The 15,662-nt window shown below is 50.0% G+C and overlaps 2 protein-coding genes across 7 annotated transcripts in view; one reads left to right on the forward strand and one right to left on the reverse strand.

Annotated features, from left to right (window-relative positions):
• The first annotated feature begins 42 nt into the window (after positions 1–42).
• Ssr4 (signal sequence receptor subunit 4) lies at positions 43–3,995 on the forward strand. Of its 3 annotated transcripts, none has more exons than XM_021187887.2 (6): positions 43–321; positions 1,995–2,113; positions 2,966–3,040; positions 3,197–3,286; positions 3,525–3,590; positions 3,821–3,995. In XM_021187887.2, the coding sequence occupies exons 1-6, from the start codon at positions 255–257 to the stop codon at positions 3,923–3,925; spliced, it is 522 nt and encodes a 173-aa protein (XP_021043546.1). In that variant the 5' UTR covers positions 43–254; the 3' UTR covers positions 3,926–3,995. The 3 variants fall into 3 exon arrangements, with proteins under 3 accessions (XP_021043546.1, XP_021043547.1, XP_029389835.1); XM_021187888.2 differs by having other exon boundaries at positions 1,998–2,113; XM_029533975.1 differs by having other exon boundaries at positions 168–321; positions 3,511–3,590; positions 3,821–3,869.
• Positions 3,996–6,786: 2,791 nt separating this feature from the next.
• Pdzd4 (PDZ domain containing 4) overlaps positions 6,787–15,662 on the reverse strand; it is a 30,934-nt gene continuing 22,058 nt past the window's right edge. Inside the window, exons 2-8 of one of the 4 annotated variants that reach the window (XM_021188019.2) lie at positions 12,974–13,227; positions 11,901–11,991; positions 11,346–11,444; positions 9,993–10,055; positions 9,523–9,624; positions 9,057–9,167; positions 6,787–8,876 (exon numbers count right to left, since the gene is read on the reverse strand). In XM_021188019.2, the coding sequence (XP_021043678.1) occupies positions 7,338–8,876; positions 9,057–9,167; positions 9,523–9,624; positions 9,993–10,055; positions 11,346–11,444; positions 11,901–11,991; positions 12,974–13,227 (2,259 nt within the window). In that variant the 3' untranslated portion in view covers positions 6,787–7,337. The remainder of the gene's footprint in view (positions 8,877–9,056; positions 9,168–9,522; positions 9,625–9,992; positions 10,056–11,345; positions 11,445–11,900; positions 11,992–12,973; positions 13,228–15,662) is intronic. The other 3 variants (XM_029534263.1, XM_021188021.2, XM_029534264.1) reach the window with 3 other exon arrangements.

Below are 15,662 nucleotides of genomic sequence, written 5' to 3' on the forward strand. Positions count from 1 at the left end.
TTACGCCCCCTTCCGGTGCCTAGAGCACTGTTCCGCCATCTTGGGGAGGGGAAGGCTGAGAAGGAGGGAAGTACGACCGGTTGGGACCCTGGCTAGGGAAGCGGACACGTCAGTGCCGCCAGCGACGTCACCATGCCCGACCCAGCCCGCCGACGCACGATTGGGTGCTGAGGCCGCTTACGCATCGCGCTTCCTCGTCTGCTCCGCATGTCCAGGGTGGCTTGCTCTCTTTTCCCCTCGGAAGAGAAGAGGCGATGGCGGCGATGGCATCTTTCGGCGCCCTGGCGCTACTCCTGCTGTCTGGCCTATCTTGCTGCTCAGGTAGCGGCCTGGCCGGAGCTTGTTTCGGGGCGCGCCCCTGCCGTTGGCAGGTGGTGCTGGGGGAGGAAGGGTGTGCGCGAGGTGGGGATCTGGCCCTTTTAGGGGCTCGTCGGTACTGATGGGATCTTCCCCCGATGGGTGTCGTGTCGTGGTGACCAAAGCACCACACACACGTTTACCCGGCAGCCAGGTTGCTTCCTTGTCTGCTTTTGGGAGAGCCCCAAAGCAGTACCATGCTCCGACCGCCAGGTCCAGCAGGGAAGGTGATATGTATGTCCCTGGTTCCTGTGTCAAAAGGTAGTCGCACAAGAGCAGTGCTGGCAGCTAGGAACCAATGCTGCATACCCAGGCTTCCCCAAGAGAAAGCTAAGAGAGGGAGGCAGATCAGAGTACGGGCACTAGGCGAGTTAGATAGGGAACGAGTGAAGTGAGCAAGGGGTTTTAGTGCCCAGAGCCTCGACTTTTCATGAAGCCTTGGTATATCCACCCCAAAGTTCATAGCAAAATTGAACCGTGCACAAACCCATTGATATTTGTGAGACATTTGTAACATGGTGGTGTGGTTGAGCGCAATCTGGAGTGTGGGCATATGTTTTGAAAGTGGTTAGCACCTCAGACCTGAGAGTCTGAATGAACTAAAGACGATTTGGTTTCTGTACATACAGGTAGCCTCTGGCCATCCCTCCTACCGACCCCTCAGAGAATTCTGCAGTCTGTTGTTAGCAGTGTCTTAAAAAGACAAACCTGAGTCGGGCAGTGGTGGCACACGCCTTTAATCCCAGTACTTGGGAGGCAGAGGCAGGCGGATTTCTGAGTTCGAGTCCAGCCTGGTCTACAGAGTGAGTTCCAGGACAGCCAGGACTACACAGAGAAACCCTGTCTCAGAAAAAAAAGAAAAAAAAAAGGACAAATTTGGCTGTAAAACCTATTAGGGGTTCCATAGTGTCTACAGGGAAAGGCCCAGCTGAGCAGATCACAGAAGGGTTGGTGGACTATGGCCTTGAGAACCATTCCCAGGCATATTCCTCTTGCTATTTATGCCAGTACAAGGTCTTCTCCAGCTTAATTGGTCATTCTTTCAAGACATCACATTTGGAGAAGAGTTGGATGAGAACTTTTCCTCAGAGGTGTTTAGTTTACAGGGGCAGGTTTGGTGTTTGGGCCCAGAATTTACTTCTCTCAGGAAGCACTAGAACCAGTCTTGACATTCTGTCACCTGGATGGGTCTAGAGACCCTTTTCTTGGAAGTTCCTGTGTGTTAACAACATCCCATTTAGTGTCTACAGAATGCTTTCAGTAGGCTATTGAGGAAGCTCTGAATTGAGGCTGCCTTGGCACACTGGGCTTCTGGTGTACTTTAGGAGCAGGTGAGCTGCTTTGTGGCCTCCCTATCATAGATTCAGATACTAATTTCATCAGCCTCCTACCTGCCTCAAACATGGCTGTTGCTTCCATGTTGTTGCATCCAGGCTTACCTCTGCAGAGCTTTCCCTACCTCACTCTGGCCCCTTCCACTATAATTCTGACTGAGTACTAGGATCCATCTCCCAGACCCCACCTTCTGTCAGGAATAGAAGAATTTGGGTATCCTCAGCTCACCGAGTCTGAGAGGTGGAGCCAGGGTAAGCCCTTTTGCCTGGAACACACAAATTGGCTTTGCCTCTTCTCCACAGCAGAGGCCTGCCTGGAACCCCAGATCACCCCTTCTTACTATACAACTTCAGATGCTGTCATTTCTACAGAGACTGTATTCATCGTGGAGATCTCACTGACCTGCAAGAACAGGGTCCAGGTGAGACAGTAGGGACTCAGCAGAGAGGGTACAGGGGAAGAGATGAGGGTGGCAGATTCATTCACTGGCAGTTGACAGTGACCTGAGGATCCTATCAACAGGGAGAATAAGGATTCCAATTCACAGGGTGCAGGAGAGATGAGGGCACAGCGAGGCCAGATCCTAGCAAGTACTTCAAGAGCATTTTCCTGACCTGCTTGGTATGCTTTGCCTCCATGCAGTAATGTGGGTAGACACCCCACTGTTTCCTGGATGAATGTCTGGAATGGGAGAAAGAACTAGGGTCAGGCCCCTCTTATCTTTTTTCTGGTTGTAGTTTGCCTGAGTGTGTGTCTGTATGAATGTTCTGTAAGTTTAAAATAGAAAAACTCCAGCCTGAACCCTTTAACCTGCTCTTTCAAAAATCTAAAGAAAGAAATCGGAACTTTTGGGGGGGGTGGGAACGACACAATACTCCTAGGGTTAAACACCTCATTTGGTACTTCCTTCTCAAGCTCTAAGAAATAACAAGGCCATTTTTATCATCCCTACCCTGTGTACAGCTAACAGGCTTGTTGTGGGTTAGGATAAACTGGTTGTAAGGGATATGTAGTTCTGTTCACCTCTAGGGAAACAGATGAAGAAATACATGACAGTGTCCATGGGTAAGGCCTAGCATGGCTCTGGGCTGTGGCAGGCCCATTTCCTGAGCCTTCCACAGCAACCCCTACCAACATAATATAGCCCTCTGCTGGCCTACTCTCCCTCCCCAGGCATAGTACTGCTTTGGGCAGCACAATGGGGGATTCTATGTATGCACAGAGAAGAGAGGAAAATATGATTCTTGTTTTTATTACTCCCCCCCCCATCCAGAACATGGCTCTTTATGCCGACGTTAGTGGAAAACAATTTCCTGTAACCCGCGGCCAGGATGTGGGTCGATATCAGGTAAGGGATACTGCATCCAGGGTTGTCCGGGAAATGGTTCAAAGCAGGGTTAGAGACCAAAGATTTAAGCACTGCTCATGGTAGTATTGTGCCAGCACTGGCAGAGTAATCCCCCATGTATCTGCTATGCCTGCCCCTTACCAAACACCCAATCAGGTGTCCTGGAGCCTGGAGCACAAGAGCGCTCATGCAGGCACCTATGAGGTCAGATTCTTTGATGAAGAGTCCTACAGCCTCCTAAGGAAGGTGAGTATCATCTGGAACTCCTCTGAGGCCCCAAGGAGGGAGGGCATGCCCCATTTCTGAAGTCCTCTTTACCCTGGTCATTCTGTATTCCCCTTCTGCAACATCAGCACTCTAGGGGCCAGGACAAGTGGTTGTCTTCCTGCGCTTCTGCCCCTGCTTCCTTCTTTGTCTCTTGCTCATTTCTCCCTTATCTTGGCAACCTACCCAGCACTTCTTGACCCCAGCACCTCCCTTACAGGCTCAAAGAAATAATGAGGACGTTTCTATCATTCCACCCCTGTTCACAGTCAGTGTGGACCATCGGGTAAGTGCCCTTGTCTTGGAAGCAGAGAATACAGGGCACACCTCATCTTTTTGGGTTGTCTAAGGGAAAGCTCTGATCCTCTGCAGCCCAGGTTCTGGGCTGCTGTTGATCTGTGTGTCCTGAGAACAAGTGATTAAGGGTTACTGCTCCACTCCCTGGCACTCCCCTGAGCTGTCTTTTGGTCTTCTACTTTTTTTTTCTTCTCTCTCTCTCTCTCTTTTTTTTTACAGGGTACCTGGAATGGGCCTTGGGTCTCTACAGAGGTGCTGGCTGCAGTAATTGGCATAGTGATCTACTACCTAGCTTTCAGTGCAAAGAGCCACATCCAGGCCTGAGGGCAGCAACTTCAGCCCTCCATTGCTTCTTTCAATAAACAGTCACTATTTGACATGAGTACATTCAAGACACGGGGCTCCTGTGTCTATGGGGAGAGCTGGGGATCCAGCTGCCCTTGTCTGCCTGGACAGCAGTAATACTGAGCAGAGCTATATTTTCTCCAATGTCCTCTGTTTTCTCTGTCCTTGTCCTGTTTGTCAGGATGTCTTGGGCCTTGGTCTTCTCTTTTCTAGTGTGTGGCCTCTTTGAAATAAGACCATCTTGGCTGGGCAGTGGTGGTACAAGCCTAAATCCCAGTACTCAGGAGGCAGAGGCAGGTAAATCACTGAGTTTAAGGCCAGCTTGGTCTACAGAGTGAGTTCCTAGACAGCCAGGGATATACAGAGAAACACTATCTTGGAAAAACTGGGGAAGTGGGGGCAGGGGAAATGCCATCTTTCCTTTCCTCACTAGTCCCCAGGGCAGATCTGGGTCACCCTCTGGCTTTTGTCAGGAAATCTTCCCATGGTCAGCCTAGGGATGCAGGACCCTGCGAGTCTCTTGAACTGCTTTGGGTTGGAGGGCTCTTAATTGCACCTTGTGGTTGGGCTTGCCACCTTTCCTAATCTCCCTCAGATTTGGCAGTCAGAGCTATCACCAAGTTAAAGCTAGCCTTAATCTTTGTGGGGGCTGAATGCAAGTGCTAATGCACTTCAAGTTGTCACATGTAACACCTGCCCTAAGCATAGGGGAACGCTCCTGGAGTCGGAACCCTAACCCTAGCCACTCCCATGTTTCTTCCTGGTCTGCTGCTGCTCACAGCATCCAGTTCAGTGCAGGAGTTTTGAAGAACAGCCTCTCATACCTCCCAAGAGGTGTTCTCTACTGAGGTGAAGTATGAGCCAGGAAGCCTGCTTGTAGTAGCGTCCCATGCCATCTTTTTGCACAGGCTGGCCACTGGCCACTTGATTAGTGCTCCTTAGTGCCATGGAAGGCTAGTTGGGAAGAGGCTGCATGCAAATCCCAAGTAAATGCATCCTACCACATGCATAAAGCCACTTCTCTAGTCATTTCTCCAGGATAGGTCATTCAAAGAGCTGGCCACACCCCAAGAATGGTGGGGGCTCCTTAACCTCTGTGGGTGGTTGGGTGTTGGCTGGGAGACTGGAAGGTGACCTGGATGACGTGAACACAGCTTATGATTCAAGTTCATCCAAGACAGTGTCTGCCATCCCCAGGTCTTGGGATGAATCTGGGATGCACTAAGGAGTAGTGCTGAGACTATCAGGATTGGACACTAGGTAAGCAGCAGGATCAAGAAAGGCCAGAAGAGGGAGAAGTAGCTTCTCCCATTGGCTGTTAAGGAACAAATGGCAAATGACTTTCTGTGTATAGTAAGGAAATGGCAACAGCTGTTCGCGGACCAGTTGCTGTATCTAGATCTGGCTTCACCACCTTGCTAGATGGCAATGACAGCCAAGTATGAAGTTGATGTTCCAAGCTATCAGTAACTGTCAGCTGCCCTGGTGCCACCTCTCTATGAGCCAGTCAACACAATATAACCTTTAGAGCAGTACCGGCCCACCTCCTGGTCCTGAGAACCCACCATCAGAACAATGAGATGACTCCAGAAGTTCCCAGTAGCTGAAGGGATGCCCAAGGAATACTTGACCTTGGTCTCCTTCACTGAAAGGGCCGTAGAGCTAGAAAATGTAGCAATCTTTTGCTACTTTGTAAGTTTTCTTTCAGTCTTTCAGCAGAGAAAATAGGAAAGGAGGCAAGGTTATCCTTAGACTACTTGCTGATCAAATTCCTTGGGGAAAGTTTGATCAGGTTAATATGTTTCTTTGTAGTGCTCAAAATGTAACTTGACTAACCAACAGCAACCAACAACCCACCCCATTGCTTTAATTCTAAAGATCACATAATCACAGAAAACTCTGCAGCTGGCAAAATCACACTTCTGCTAGAGCATGTGTCAAACCATAGTTGATATGGACAATCTTAAACAGCCCCATACTCCACTCCTGAGATTGAAATGAAAATATGTAGTATTACTGTGTTTTTCAAAGAATCCAAAGCTAAAACTATTGGAAAGGCTCCTAAAAGAATCTGGAACTAGTATCTAGCCCCTGCTTTCTCATTCTCACCATTTCCTATTCTCTCCCTATTCACCAGCAGGACTGTCATATGTATTCCCACCCAGACCCAGCCTTCCCAGCAATAGAACTCAGCTTCTAGGAATGGGCCCTTAGATTTCCTACTCACACCCATCTTGGCATCTTGCCCACCACCAATCTGCTGTAAAATCTGGGCATTCAGGAACTAATATACTGACATTTCCCAACACAAATAGCATGATGGCGATGAACACAAGTCCACATTAACAGCAAAAAGGCAGCTTGCTTTATTCTTGGGGTGTAGGTAGGGAGCAGGGGCATCTTGTAGCATCCAATGAGCTTCACCAAGCCTGACAGGCACCAAACAAGTGGTACATTTTAAAGTTCCATCACCTGGAAAAGGTTCTAGGCATCTCTCAGCCCACCTAACTTTCATGGGGCCCAGGCCTTCCAACTCCCACCACATCGTCTCTAGACTCACTGGGTTTGGCCCTCCTTGCTTAAGCCACTGAGAAGAGTGGCTCTGCTCCAGATGGCATAGACAGATTCTTTTGCATGGATACTGTGCCCCAAATCCCTGTGATCTCGCTCTCTTTCAGTCACTGGCAAGAGAGGTGGGCCTCCATGGTTAAGCCTTGAAAGCCAAGGCAGACCCCCCCCCCCACACACACACACACACTACTCAGAGTAGAGGCCACCAGGGCAGCTGCTTTTTATTCTTCCCTATCATTTTCCTTTCCCTCCCACCCAACCCTCCCTCTTTTCCTCCCAGCAACCTCCTTCCCAGCCAGCACTAGGTGGGGTCCACCTTTGTCAGGCTGCCTAAAGGAGCTGCCAGCCCCCAGAGCAGGCCCACAAAACAACTATTGGCAAGCACAGAAAAGAAGAAAAACCACAAAATTCAAGGTTGCCTTTGTCTACAAATAATTGCAGCTCCTAGGAGGGGAGAGGTCATGCTCAGCAGGAAGCTGGACATTCTCTTGTGCTTAGGATAGTCCACCTCACCTCTCTGCACTGATTTCCCTGTCTCCAAGAACATAGCAAGAATACCATGTGTATACACAAAGAGGTGCCCTTTATGGGTATGCCTCTATGTTGGTTGTTAGCATAGCTTCTTGGGGAAAAGGAACTAGGTGTAAGAGAAGTGTCCCTTCTTGGGGCTTTCTATTACCAAGGACCTGTGCACACATAACATACAGGTAGGAGTGTGCATGAGCACAGCGTGCAAGCACACACATCAACACACACTAGATTCTAAGGGAGGGTGAGGGTCAGGCTTTCTAGACCTGGGCTGGGCTCCTGCTGGAGCAGCTCAGACAGTGGTGACAGAGAGCAGAGGGTTGTAGATCCTTTTTCCATCAGCTGAGCGGGCACCATGGGCCAACATCTCCTGGATGGTGATCCAGTTGTCCAGGATCTTCTTGTTTCGCTTCTTCATGGTTTTACGGTGGCTCAGCGCAATGATGTTGAGCTCAGGTTTGCTGTCACCATTCTGCTGCTCCCTTAGACATTCCAGACGGCTCTGCATCATGAACTCACGCCGCTTCCGTTGCTCCCGTGCTCGGATCAGATGTTGCTTCCTCTCTTCCTTGCTCCAGTAGCGGCCCATCTTCATCTCACTCACTGCATCGTCATCAGTGGTCATACCACTGCGTTCCTCTCGGATCTTCAGGGCCCTGGCCTTCAGCAGCCGATCTCGCACAGGTCGCTTGGCCACATAGCGGGTTCCATCACTTCGTACCTTCACCTTCCACTCCATTCGGGGTGCTTCAACAGCTGCAGCCACCACCCCACCCACCCGAGGACCACTAGCCAAGCTCAAGGAGCCATGGCCAAGATCCTCCAGGGTGCGTGGTGGGGCCAACTGCACACAGCTGTGGTACTGCTCAATCTCCTGGCCACGATGGCGCCTGGAGAGGTAAGGGCTGCCTTCAGGGCCCACACGCTCCAGAGTAACACTTGTCTTGGTGCTCCGGCGGACGCGCTCTTCTGTGTGCTGTCTCCGGCCCACTTCAGGATCCCGAGAGAGTGATCGGAACTTAGCTGGGCTCCCTGGTGAAGGAGCCCCCTTGAGGTGGGCGGTGACAGGAGGGCCAGAAGGGGTCCGGTTCAAGTTGGAATTGCCAGCAGCAGATCGCTTCAGCGGGCTCTCAGGAAGAGGCTCCACAAGAAGTGGAGTGCTGCGGCAGCTCTCCCCAGTGTTGTAAGCGCTGGTGCTATCTTTGTCTGATTTCTCTGGCAGTTCAGAGATATCAGACAGCTCATGCTTTTTGGGCTCACTGGCTGCCAGGTCATAGAGACTCTCCTCCTCCAGCAGCCAGGCCTTCATACAGCGCTCCCGCAACTGCTGCATCTTCTGTGCCCGCAAGATATTGCGGCACTTGAACTCTAGGTGCCGAAGCTCTTCCTCCAGCATGGCCATCTCATGGCCTAGGCTCTCATTGCGGTTGACATCTAGGGCACTATTGCCACTGGAGGCCCGGGAGAAGAAGATGCCCAGCTGGTTGCCATTTTCCAGGTGGCACTTGATCTCCAGCAGCTCCCGGTAGCGTTCATACTCCTCATCAGTGAGCCCAGGTAGGTCAGCCCCTCCCAGCCCTGCCCCCTCAGCTAACAGAGAATCCATGCTGAAGTGGAAGTCCCTGCTCTGTAGGGCATCCCCTTGTAGACCAAATTTTCTCAGGCTTCCAGGGGTGTTGGTGGTGCTGGGAGGTTCATCCCCCAGCAGGTCATGTTCAGAGCTCTCTTCATTTCGGGTACTCTCATCAGTCCGGCCCACCCCGCTGTCCAGGTCTTGGCTGTTGTTCAAGCCTGGGCCCCCATCAGGAGCCCCCTTCTCATCATTTCCAATCTGGGACAGAAATGACAAACATAGTCAGTTAGATTCTCACAGACAAGTGTGCTGCAGAAAGACTAGAAAGTTCACAGCTTGCTCCTCTCCAGGTCCATGCTGGAAGACAGTAAACACATTTCCTTTCTCCTTCCTCCCTCTCTTTCCCTACCCAGTTAGCAGGCCTTCTTCCTTCCTTACCTGCTGGACAGGGGGTGACTTTAGCTTCCGAGCACGAGGGTCCCCTTCATTCTCAGATCCAAAGTCATCTAGGAAGTCATCTCTGTCACTGTCTTTCCACCGCTTTGCTAGCTGCAGAGACAAACATGAGCTAGTCAATACTTAAAGACCTCCCCAATGCCCTTCCACTAGACCCTATGCATTCAGTAAAGTAAAACATATCAACAGCCTTCAAGACAGAAAGCCTGTGAGGGGCCCTGTGTCGCCCTTTCCTTCTTTCTTTCTTTTTTTTTTTTTTTTTTTTTTTTTTTTTTTTTTTTGAGACAGGGTTTCTCTGTATAGCCCTGGCTAGCCTGGAACTCACTTTGTAGACCAGGCTGACTTCGAACTCAGAAATCTGCCTGCCTCTGCCTCCCGAGTGCTGGGATTAAAGGCATGCACCACCACGCCCGGCTTATGTGTTACCCTTTCATAAAGACATACACACCTGGCTCTCAGGTCGGGCCACCAGCAGAGAGATGTTGGTGTTCTCCTCCTGGCTCAGGATGGCCACTGCCTCCTCTCGGTTTTGGACATCCATTCCATTAATCTGCAGAGGTTTAGAGAATAGTTAACAAGAATGCTAGTGGGGGACTCTGGCTGTGCCACGGACAGGGTCTTGAACTCTGGGAAGGCATAAATTAGCAGAATGCATTAGGGAAAAGGATGGCCTGGCCTGTATAAGAGCATATGTGCTCAGAAATGGAGGAGTAGAAGTGGAGGGTAAAGAGGGCAGGGAGGTTCTGGCAGGAATACATGGATGGGAGCTACTCAGGGCAGTTGAGCAGAACAGAGATGAGATTTGGCTCAGGACATGGTAGATTCCAGGGTGGAAGGCCAGGTTCTCAGCAGAAAAGATCTAGGAAGGGGTTGAAAAGAAGGCAGGGCAGGCACGGCAGCCTGATTTCTAGTGCTCACCTGGATGATTCTGTCTCCCTCACGGATCCGGCCATCTTTGGCTGCAATGCTGTTGGGATTTACCTGCAGGACACATGCATCTTGGGGACTTTGGCAACTTTGATGCCATTTTCAGTGTGTGTGTGTGTGTGTGTGTGTGTGTGTGTGTGTGTGTGTGTGTGTGTGTAAGTGGGGAAAATGCCAGTCTTGCTCACTTTCCCACTTCATCTCAGACTAGCAGCTTCTAAGCTTTAGGAAGCAGGAGTGGGACAGTGAGCTGAGGCAGTTTGCTCCATCAGCTTGGGAGATACAGGGTGACCAGAAGCAGTTCCCTAGACCCTACCCAACACTTCAGTGGTTTTGCCTCTATCCCTTGTACTACTATACTGTATATATAAGTCTTTCTTTCTTTTTTTTCAGTGCTAAGGAACCTATAGCCTTGTGTATGCTAAAAAAGTACTTTACCACTGAGCTATATCCCCAACTTCATTGAAGCTTTATTTTCTTTTTCTTTTCTTTTTTCTTTTGTTTTTTGTTTGGTTTTTTTTTTTTTTTGCATGTATGTGCACAGCTGCATGAAAGTATTGGTGGAATCCAGAAGAAGGTATTGGATTCTCTGGAGTTAGAGGTGGTTGTGAGACATCTATGTGATTTCTGGGAACTGAACTCGGGTCCTTTGAAAAAGCAGTAAGAATCATCCTTCTAGAACACTTCCCATATACATACTCCCTTTTAAAACAGTCTCAGTATATAGCTCTAATTAACCTCAAGCTCACAGAAATCTACCTGTCTTTGCCTTCTAAGTGCCTCTGAGTTACCCACATCCAACTTATTTGTTTTTTAAATAGGGTCTCCTGCAGTTCAGGGTGACCATGAACTCCTAACACTACAAAGTGCAGGGACTACGGAGGCATGATATACCACACCCAGCTCAGAGATCTTTCTTTCTTTTGTGGGGAGTGAGGGGGCAGGAACTAGGCACTGGCACATGACTAGATGCTTCTTCATAATGAAAATACATAAAGTTGAGTGTTCTGGGCATTGGGACCTTTTCCATTTGTGAGAGTAGCTTTAGTAGGATAGTGCTAGCATACATAGGCATCTGCCAAAAGGAAGAAAATGGGGAGAGAAGGTGGGCCCCATTAAATCAATCCTTGATGCCTGGGTACAGGTCAGCAGGGCTGTCTCCTTGGATATACTGAAACCATAGCCACCCTGGCCTTGACACCAACAACCTACTGTGACACCTAGTGGGTAGTTAGGACCTCTGGGCAGCCCTAAAGCCTGGACAGACTTTGTGGAAAGACCACAGAGCTGGACTAGAACAGCTCTGGGGCACGGTGTGCCAAAGCCTGCTGCAGCACCTCTCCATACCTCTCCAACGTAGATGCCTAGGTCCTCCTCCTCATCTGTGCGATAGCACACCATCAGGCCCAGCTTGTCTTGGTGGCTGTTTTTACACAGCTCCACCTCCTGCCACAAGAGGTAGGGGAGGAAGTAGAGGTATAAAGAACTGAAGTGTATAAGCAAGGACGCCTGCAGCCTTGGCCCAGACCCTTGCCCCTAGCACCCTCTTGCCTTCTGCTTCAGTTACCTGAACTGAGTGTATAGCCCTTCCCTTTGAGGGTTCCCTTCTCTTACCATCCTAAATGTGCGAGTGTTCAGTGGTTTCCCTACCAGGAAACGCCCAAGACACAAGATGTACAGAACACACAGGACACAGACATGCATGGGACACAGAGTCACCAACAGAGACACACTACTTCACCCACACCCTCCCTGACTCAGGCTGCTCTCTACTGGGAAAGGTCATGAGGCCCAGCCACCAGGGGGCAGCAGGAGCCAAGCCTGGGCAGAGCTGCAGAAAGTGGGCCTGCAGACTCTTGGTGGCTGCAGGTTCTGGCCAGGCAGGCCAGCCACTAGGCTCACCTCGTACTCCAGCTCGTCCATTCGCTCTGCCTCCTGCGGGCCGCCCTCCATGAACTCCGCTGGGTCATAATACTCATGGTTGATGGGGGGGCTGCCCAGGAGAAGGGGGGGGGGCGTCAGATGGGCCATCTGCTTCCTTGGCACCCAGCTCCAAGCTGGCTAGTCCCAGTACAGTAAACAGAGAACCCTGTTCTAGATGTACTTTCTAGAAAAGGTGGCCAAGCTACTGCCTTTAGAACCCTCCTCTCTGACTGACACAAATGGCTGTGGAAGGATTGGGAATGCTCCTCAAATGAGCTCAGGGGTCCATCCTAAGGACCTAGGCAGGTACACCTAGCTCTCCCCATCCCAACTCCCAGACCAAGAGCTGATTTCTCCAAAGCTCTAAGTGCCCAGGCTGCCTCTGGTACTGTACCGACTCATGCAGAACCTTCAGGAGTTACCCAGGTCTTCTGCAAAGCAGCATTCTTCTGCCTCCAGGAAGGGGTTGTCCTCCTTGCCCTAACGTTAAGACTGACTGCTCACTGCTCTATGGCCTACCTCTCTGAACAAAAGGGTTCCCAGGGCCACCTCCCTATAGCCCCAGTAGGATTAACAGAATGAGTCAGTGCTGTTCACATGGTCACAGCCACCAGGCCAGGATGAAAGGCCCTTCTTCTTAGAAGGCCAAAGAAACAAGCCGAAGGGATGGAGGAAATTCAGAGCAAGTAGAAGAATGGGACAGACAAGGGATGCAAGAAGATTCAAGGAGAGATGCTTGTGAGGAGGCAGAGACGATGGCAGCAGAAGAGGAAAGAGGATGAAGGAGCAGCCAGGTCCCAGGCACATAGATGTCCCTTCAGCCTTTCTGCCAGCTGGTGCCAAGCCTGAGGCCAGAGGCCTGGAGGTTCTGAGCCTGAGTGCCATGGTCAGCTCTAGTGGTCAAGCCTGCTTAATGTCCAAGAGTGGCAGCTGAGTTGTGTCTCCCCACCATGGCTAGAGCTGAAAGTCGCCTGTGGGTCACATGGGGACAGCTGCCCAGGTGGCATGTCCTCTCTGGAGGCAGGGCCCAGGCCCTCCTGAGGGCAACTCACAGCTCAGAGAGGACGTACGGCTCCAAGATGCCCATGGGTGGGGTGGGCGGGCGCAGCTTGCCCAGCGCCATGATATGCTCGAAGGTGATGTCGGTCTGAGTGCCACTGTCCACCAGCTGAAGGTCATGGCAGGAGCTGTCCCCCCGCAGACGGGGGCTGCGTCTCAGCACCTGGATCACCAGGGGCTCCTTGGAGGCACGCAGGGCCTCTAGGGTTTGCTCCTGAGACAGCTTGGAGAGCTCCTTTCCGTTCACCTATGGCAGAGATATGCCTCTGTGAGAACCCTCAAGAGCCGACTTGTCCCCTCTGGAAGTGAAGTCCAGCAGGACCCTGAGTTGCTAACCAGCACCCAGACCTGTTCAACGAAGAAATGTGCTCTCCACCCACAGCCCTGGCTACCCTTAGTGCCCTCCTTCACAGGCAGACCCCATTTGTCAGCCTTTAACCCAGAGTTCTGTCTGTGTGTTGCTGAAATTCCCTCAAAGTATCTGTACAGAGTGTGAAAGTTCTGTTATCACCTTGAAATATTTGCAGTCCCTCCTCCACCAAGAACCATCCAGAGCTCCTTGATCCTCCCATAGGATCTTCCTCTCTTCTGGCAGCACTGAGGCCAGAGACAACTAGAAGACTGCACTGCAGAATTCCTTAATAATAACTGAGACAAACTAGTCAACTTCAGTGACTGTCAATTTGTACTACCCAGCACTGGGGCCAGAGGATGGCTGAGTTGAACAAAGCAACAAACACAGGGAAGGGGTAATGGAGAAAACAGTAAAATGTACAAGGCTGTTCCTTTTGATGACAACTGACTTGCTAAAGAGAAGAAGGTCTCCTGACACTAAAAAAGGTCTAGAATTGCAAAGTGTCCTTTAAAAGGTGCCAAATGGTGGCCAACACAATTTGTTGGGGCACTTGCTATACACCAGATTGCAGGCAGGGACCCTTAAAGTGAGTCCTCACCAAATCCATAGCCTTGGCAAATTTAAGGGAGATACACAAAGGTATTGCTTCTGTTGAGCAAATGAGAAAAGTGAGGCTCAGCCAGGTGAACAAATTGAGTCAAGTAGAGCTTGTACAGTGGCCAGAGATCCTATACAGGGAGGATGCCTGAGGCAGAAGCAGGACTGGGAAGAGCAGAATGATGGGGCATGGGGTCTTTCAGATAGAAGCAGGCTAAGACCCTGGGTGAGAAAGGTAAAAGCCCATTACTGAGTGGGCAAGCAGGCAGGCAGTCTCAGCTGGGTGTCAAGCAAGTGCCCCTTGGTAAAAAGCTGACCTCAGCCCAACCAGAATCTGTTAAGTTCTGGAGCAGTTTGCTTTACTCCTTAGGTCTTCCTTGGAAATTGACAAAAAAAAAAAAAAAAAAAAAAAGAAAGAAAGAAAGAGGACATAAAAAAGATACCACTAGAATTCAGGGTACTTGCCAAAGTCCAGCAAAAAATGCAGGAAGCAGTGTCTAGACATGACAGTTACTGAAACCATTCTGGACTGAGCAAGAGCACACCCATTGGTCCCCACTGGGATGAGCATGGAGCCAGCAATCCCCCCCACCTAAAAGGAAGGTAGGCAGAATCATTGAGTTGGTACAAAGAAAGTGATGGGCCAAAAACAGAGATGACACTTAGGAGGCTAGGGAGGGTCACTGTAAATTTGAGACCAGCCTGACATACTCCCCTACTCTCCTTCCCAGGGGTTGGGTGGGGAAGAGGTATGGGGAAGAAGGGATGTGGTGGCTTGTGGTTTTAATACAAGACCTCAGAGTTCAAAGTCATCCTAAGCTACATAACAAACCAGCATAGGTTACAAGAAGACCTGTCAGACAGAAAAAAGAAGGAAGAGAGGGAAGAAAAAACAAACAAGTGAGAAGGCTAGTTTTCTTAGGATAGTGAACAAGAAAGAAAGCACTTGGAAAGGATTAGAGGTGATCCCCTTGCTATGACTGTGGCTACATGCAGTTGTAGAAAATGCAGTTGTAAGTCCTCTGCTTTGCCTAGTTGCCCCAATATCTGCAAAGACCCCATGTCGTGCACTCACAGCATCAGCACATGTCTGTTTCTTCTTTCTTCTGCCCTTTCAACCCCATAACACTAGATTAGGGGGGAAAAGGATAAAGAGGAAAAGATAGAGATCCCTGACTAAAGTCAGAGTCTGGAAAGGGGTCAACATTATCATTAGACTACTTCCTGCTGACTGAGGGCATCAAGTTCCTTAGGACAAATTTGATCTTCGCCATCAGGATATCTAATTTCTTCTTGTTGTTTCTTCTTTACTTAACAAATCAGGACCAACAACCAACCAACAACCTACCTATCAGGTCTCTACCATTTATATACCCTCTGAAAAATTCTCAGAATTCCAAATGTCACACAATTGCAGGAACTATCTGCAACTGGCAAAACCATGCACCTGCTAGAGCAGGAGGGAAATCACAGTCACTGCTGCAAGCTCCTTTAATATCTTCCACCTGCTCCTGGAGTCTGTATTGTTGACTCTACGCCATCTCACCTCCAACTCCCAAGGACAGGTAGGGTGGGGCAGTGAACAGTCCAAGGCACAAAAACAAAAAGAATTATCTTGGGTAATTTCCTTTGGATCTATATTCATTGCTCCAGTGGCAACCCTTGCCTCATCACTGGTACACCCCTGGAAGCCTAGGCCTTCTTTCTGTTTTTTGTTTTGTTTTGTTTTT

The sequence above is a fragment of the Mus pahari genome, chromosome X, assembly GCF_900095145.1.
Source record: "Mus pahari chromosome X, PAHARI_EIJ_v1.1, whole genome shotgun sequence".
NCBI classification, from domain to species: Eukaryota; Metazoa; Chordata; class Mammalia; order Rodentia; family Muridae; genus Mus; species Mus pahari.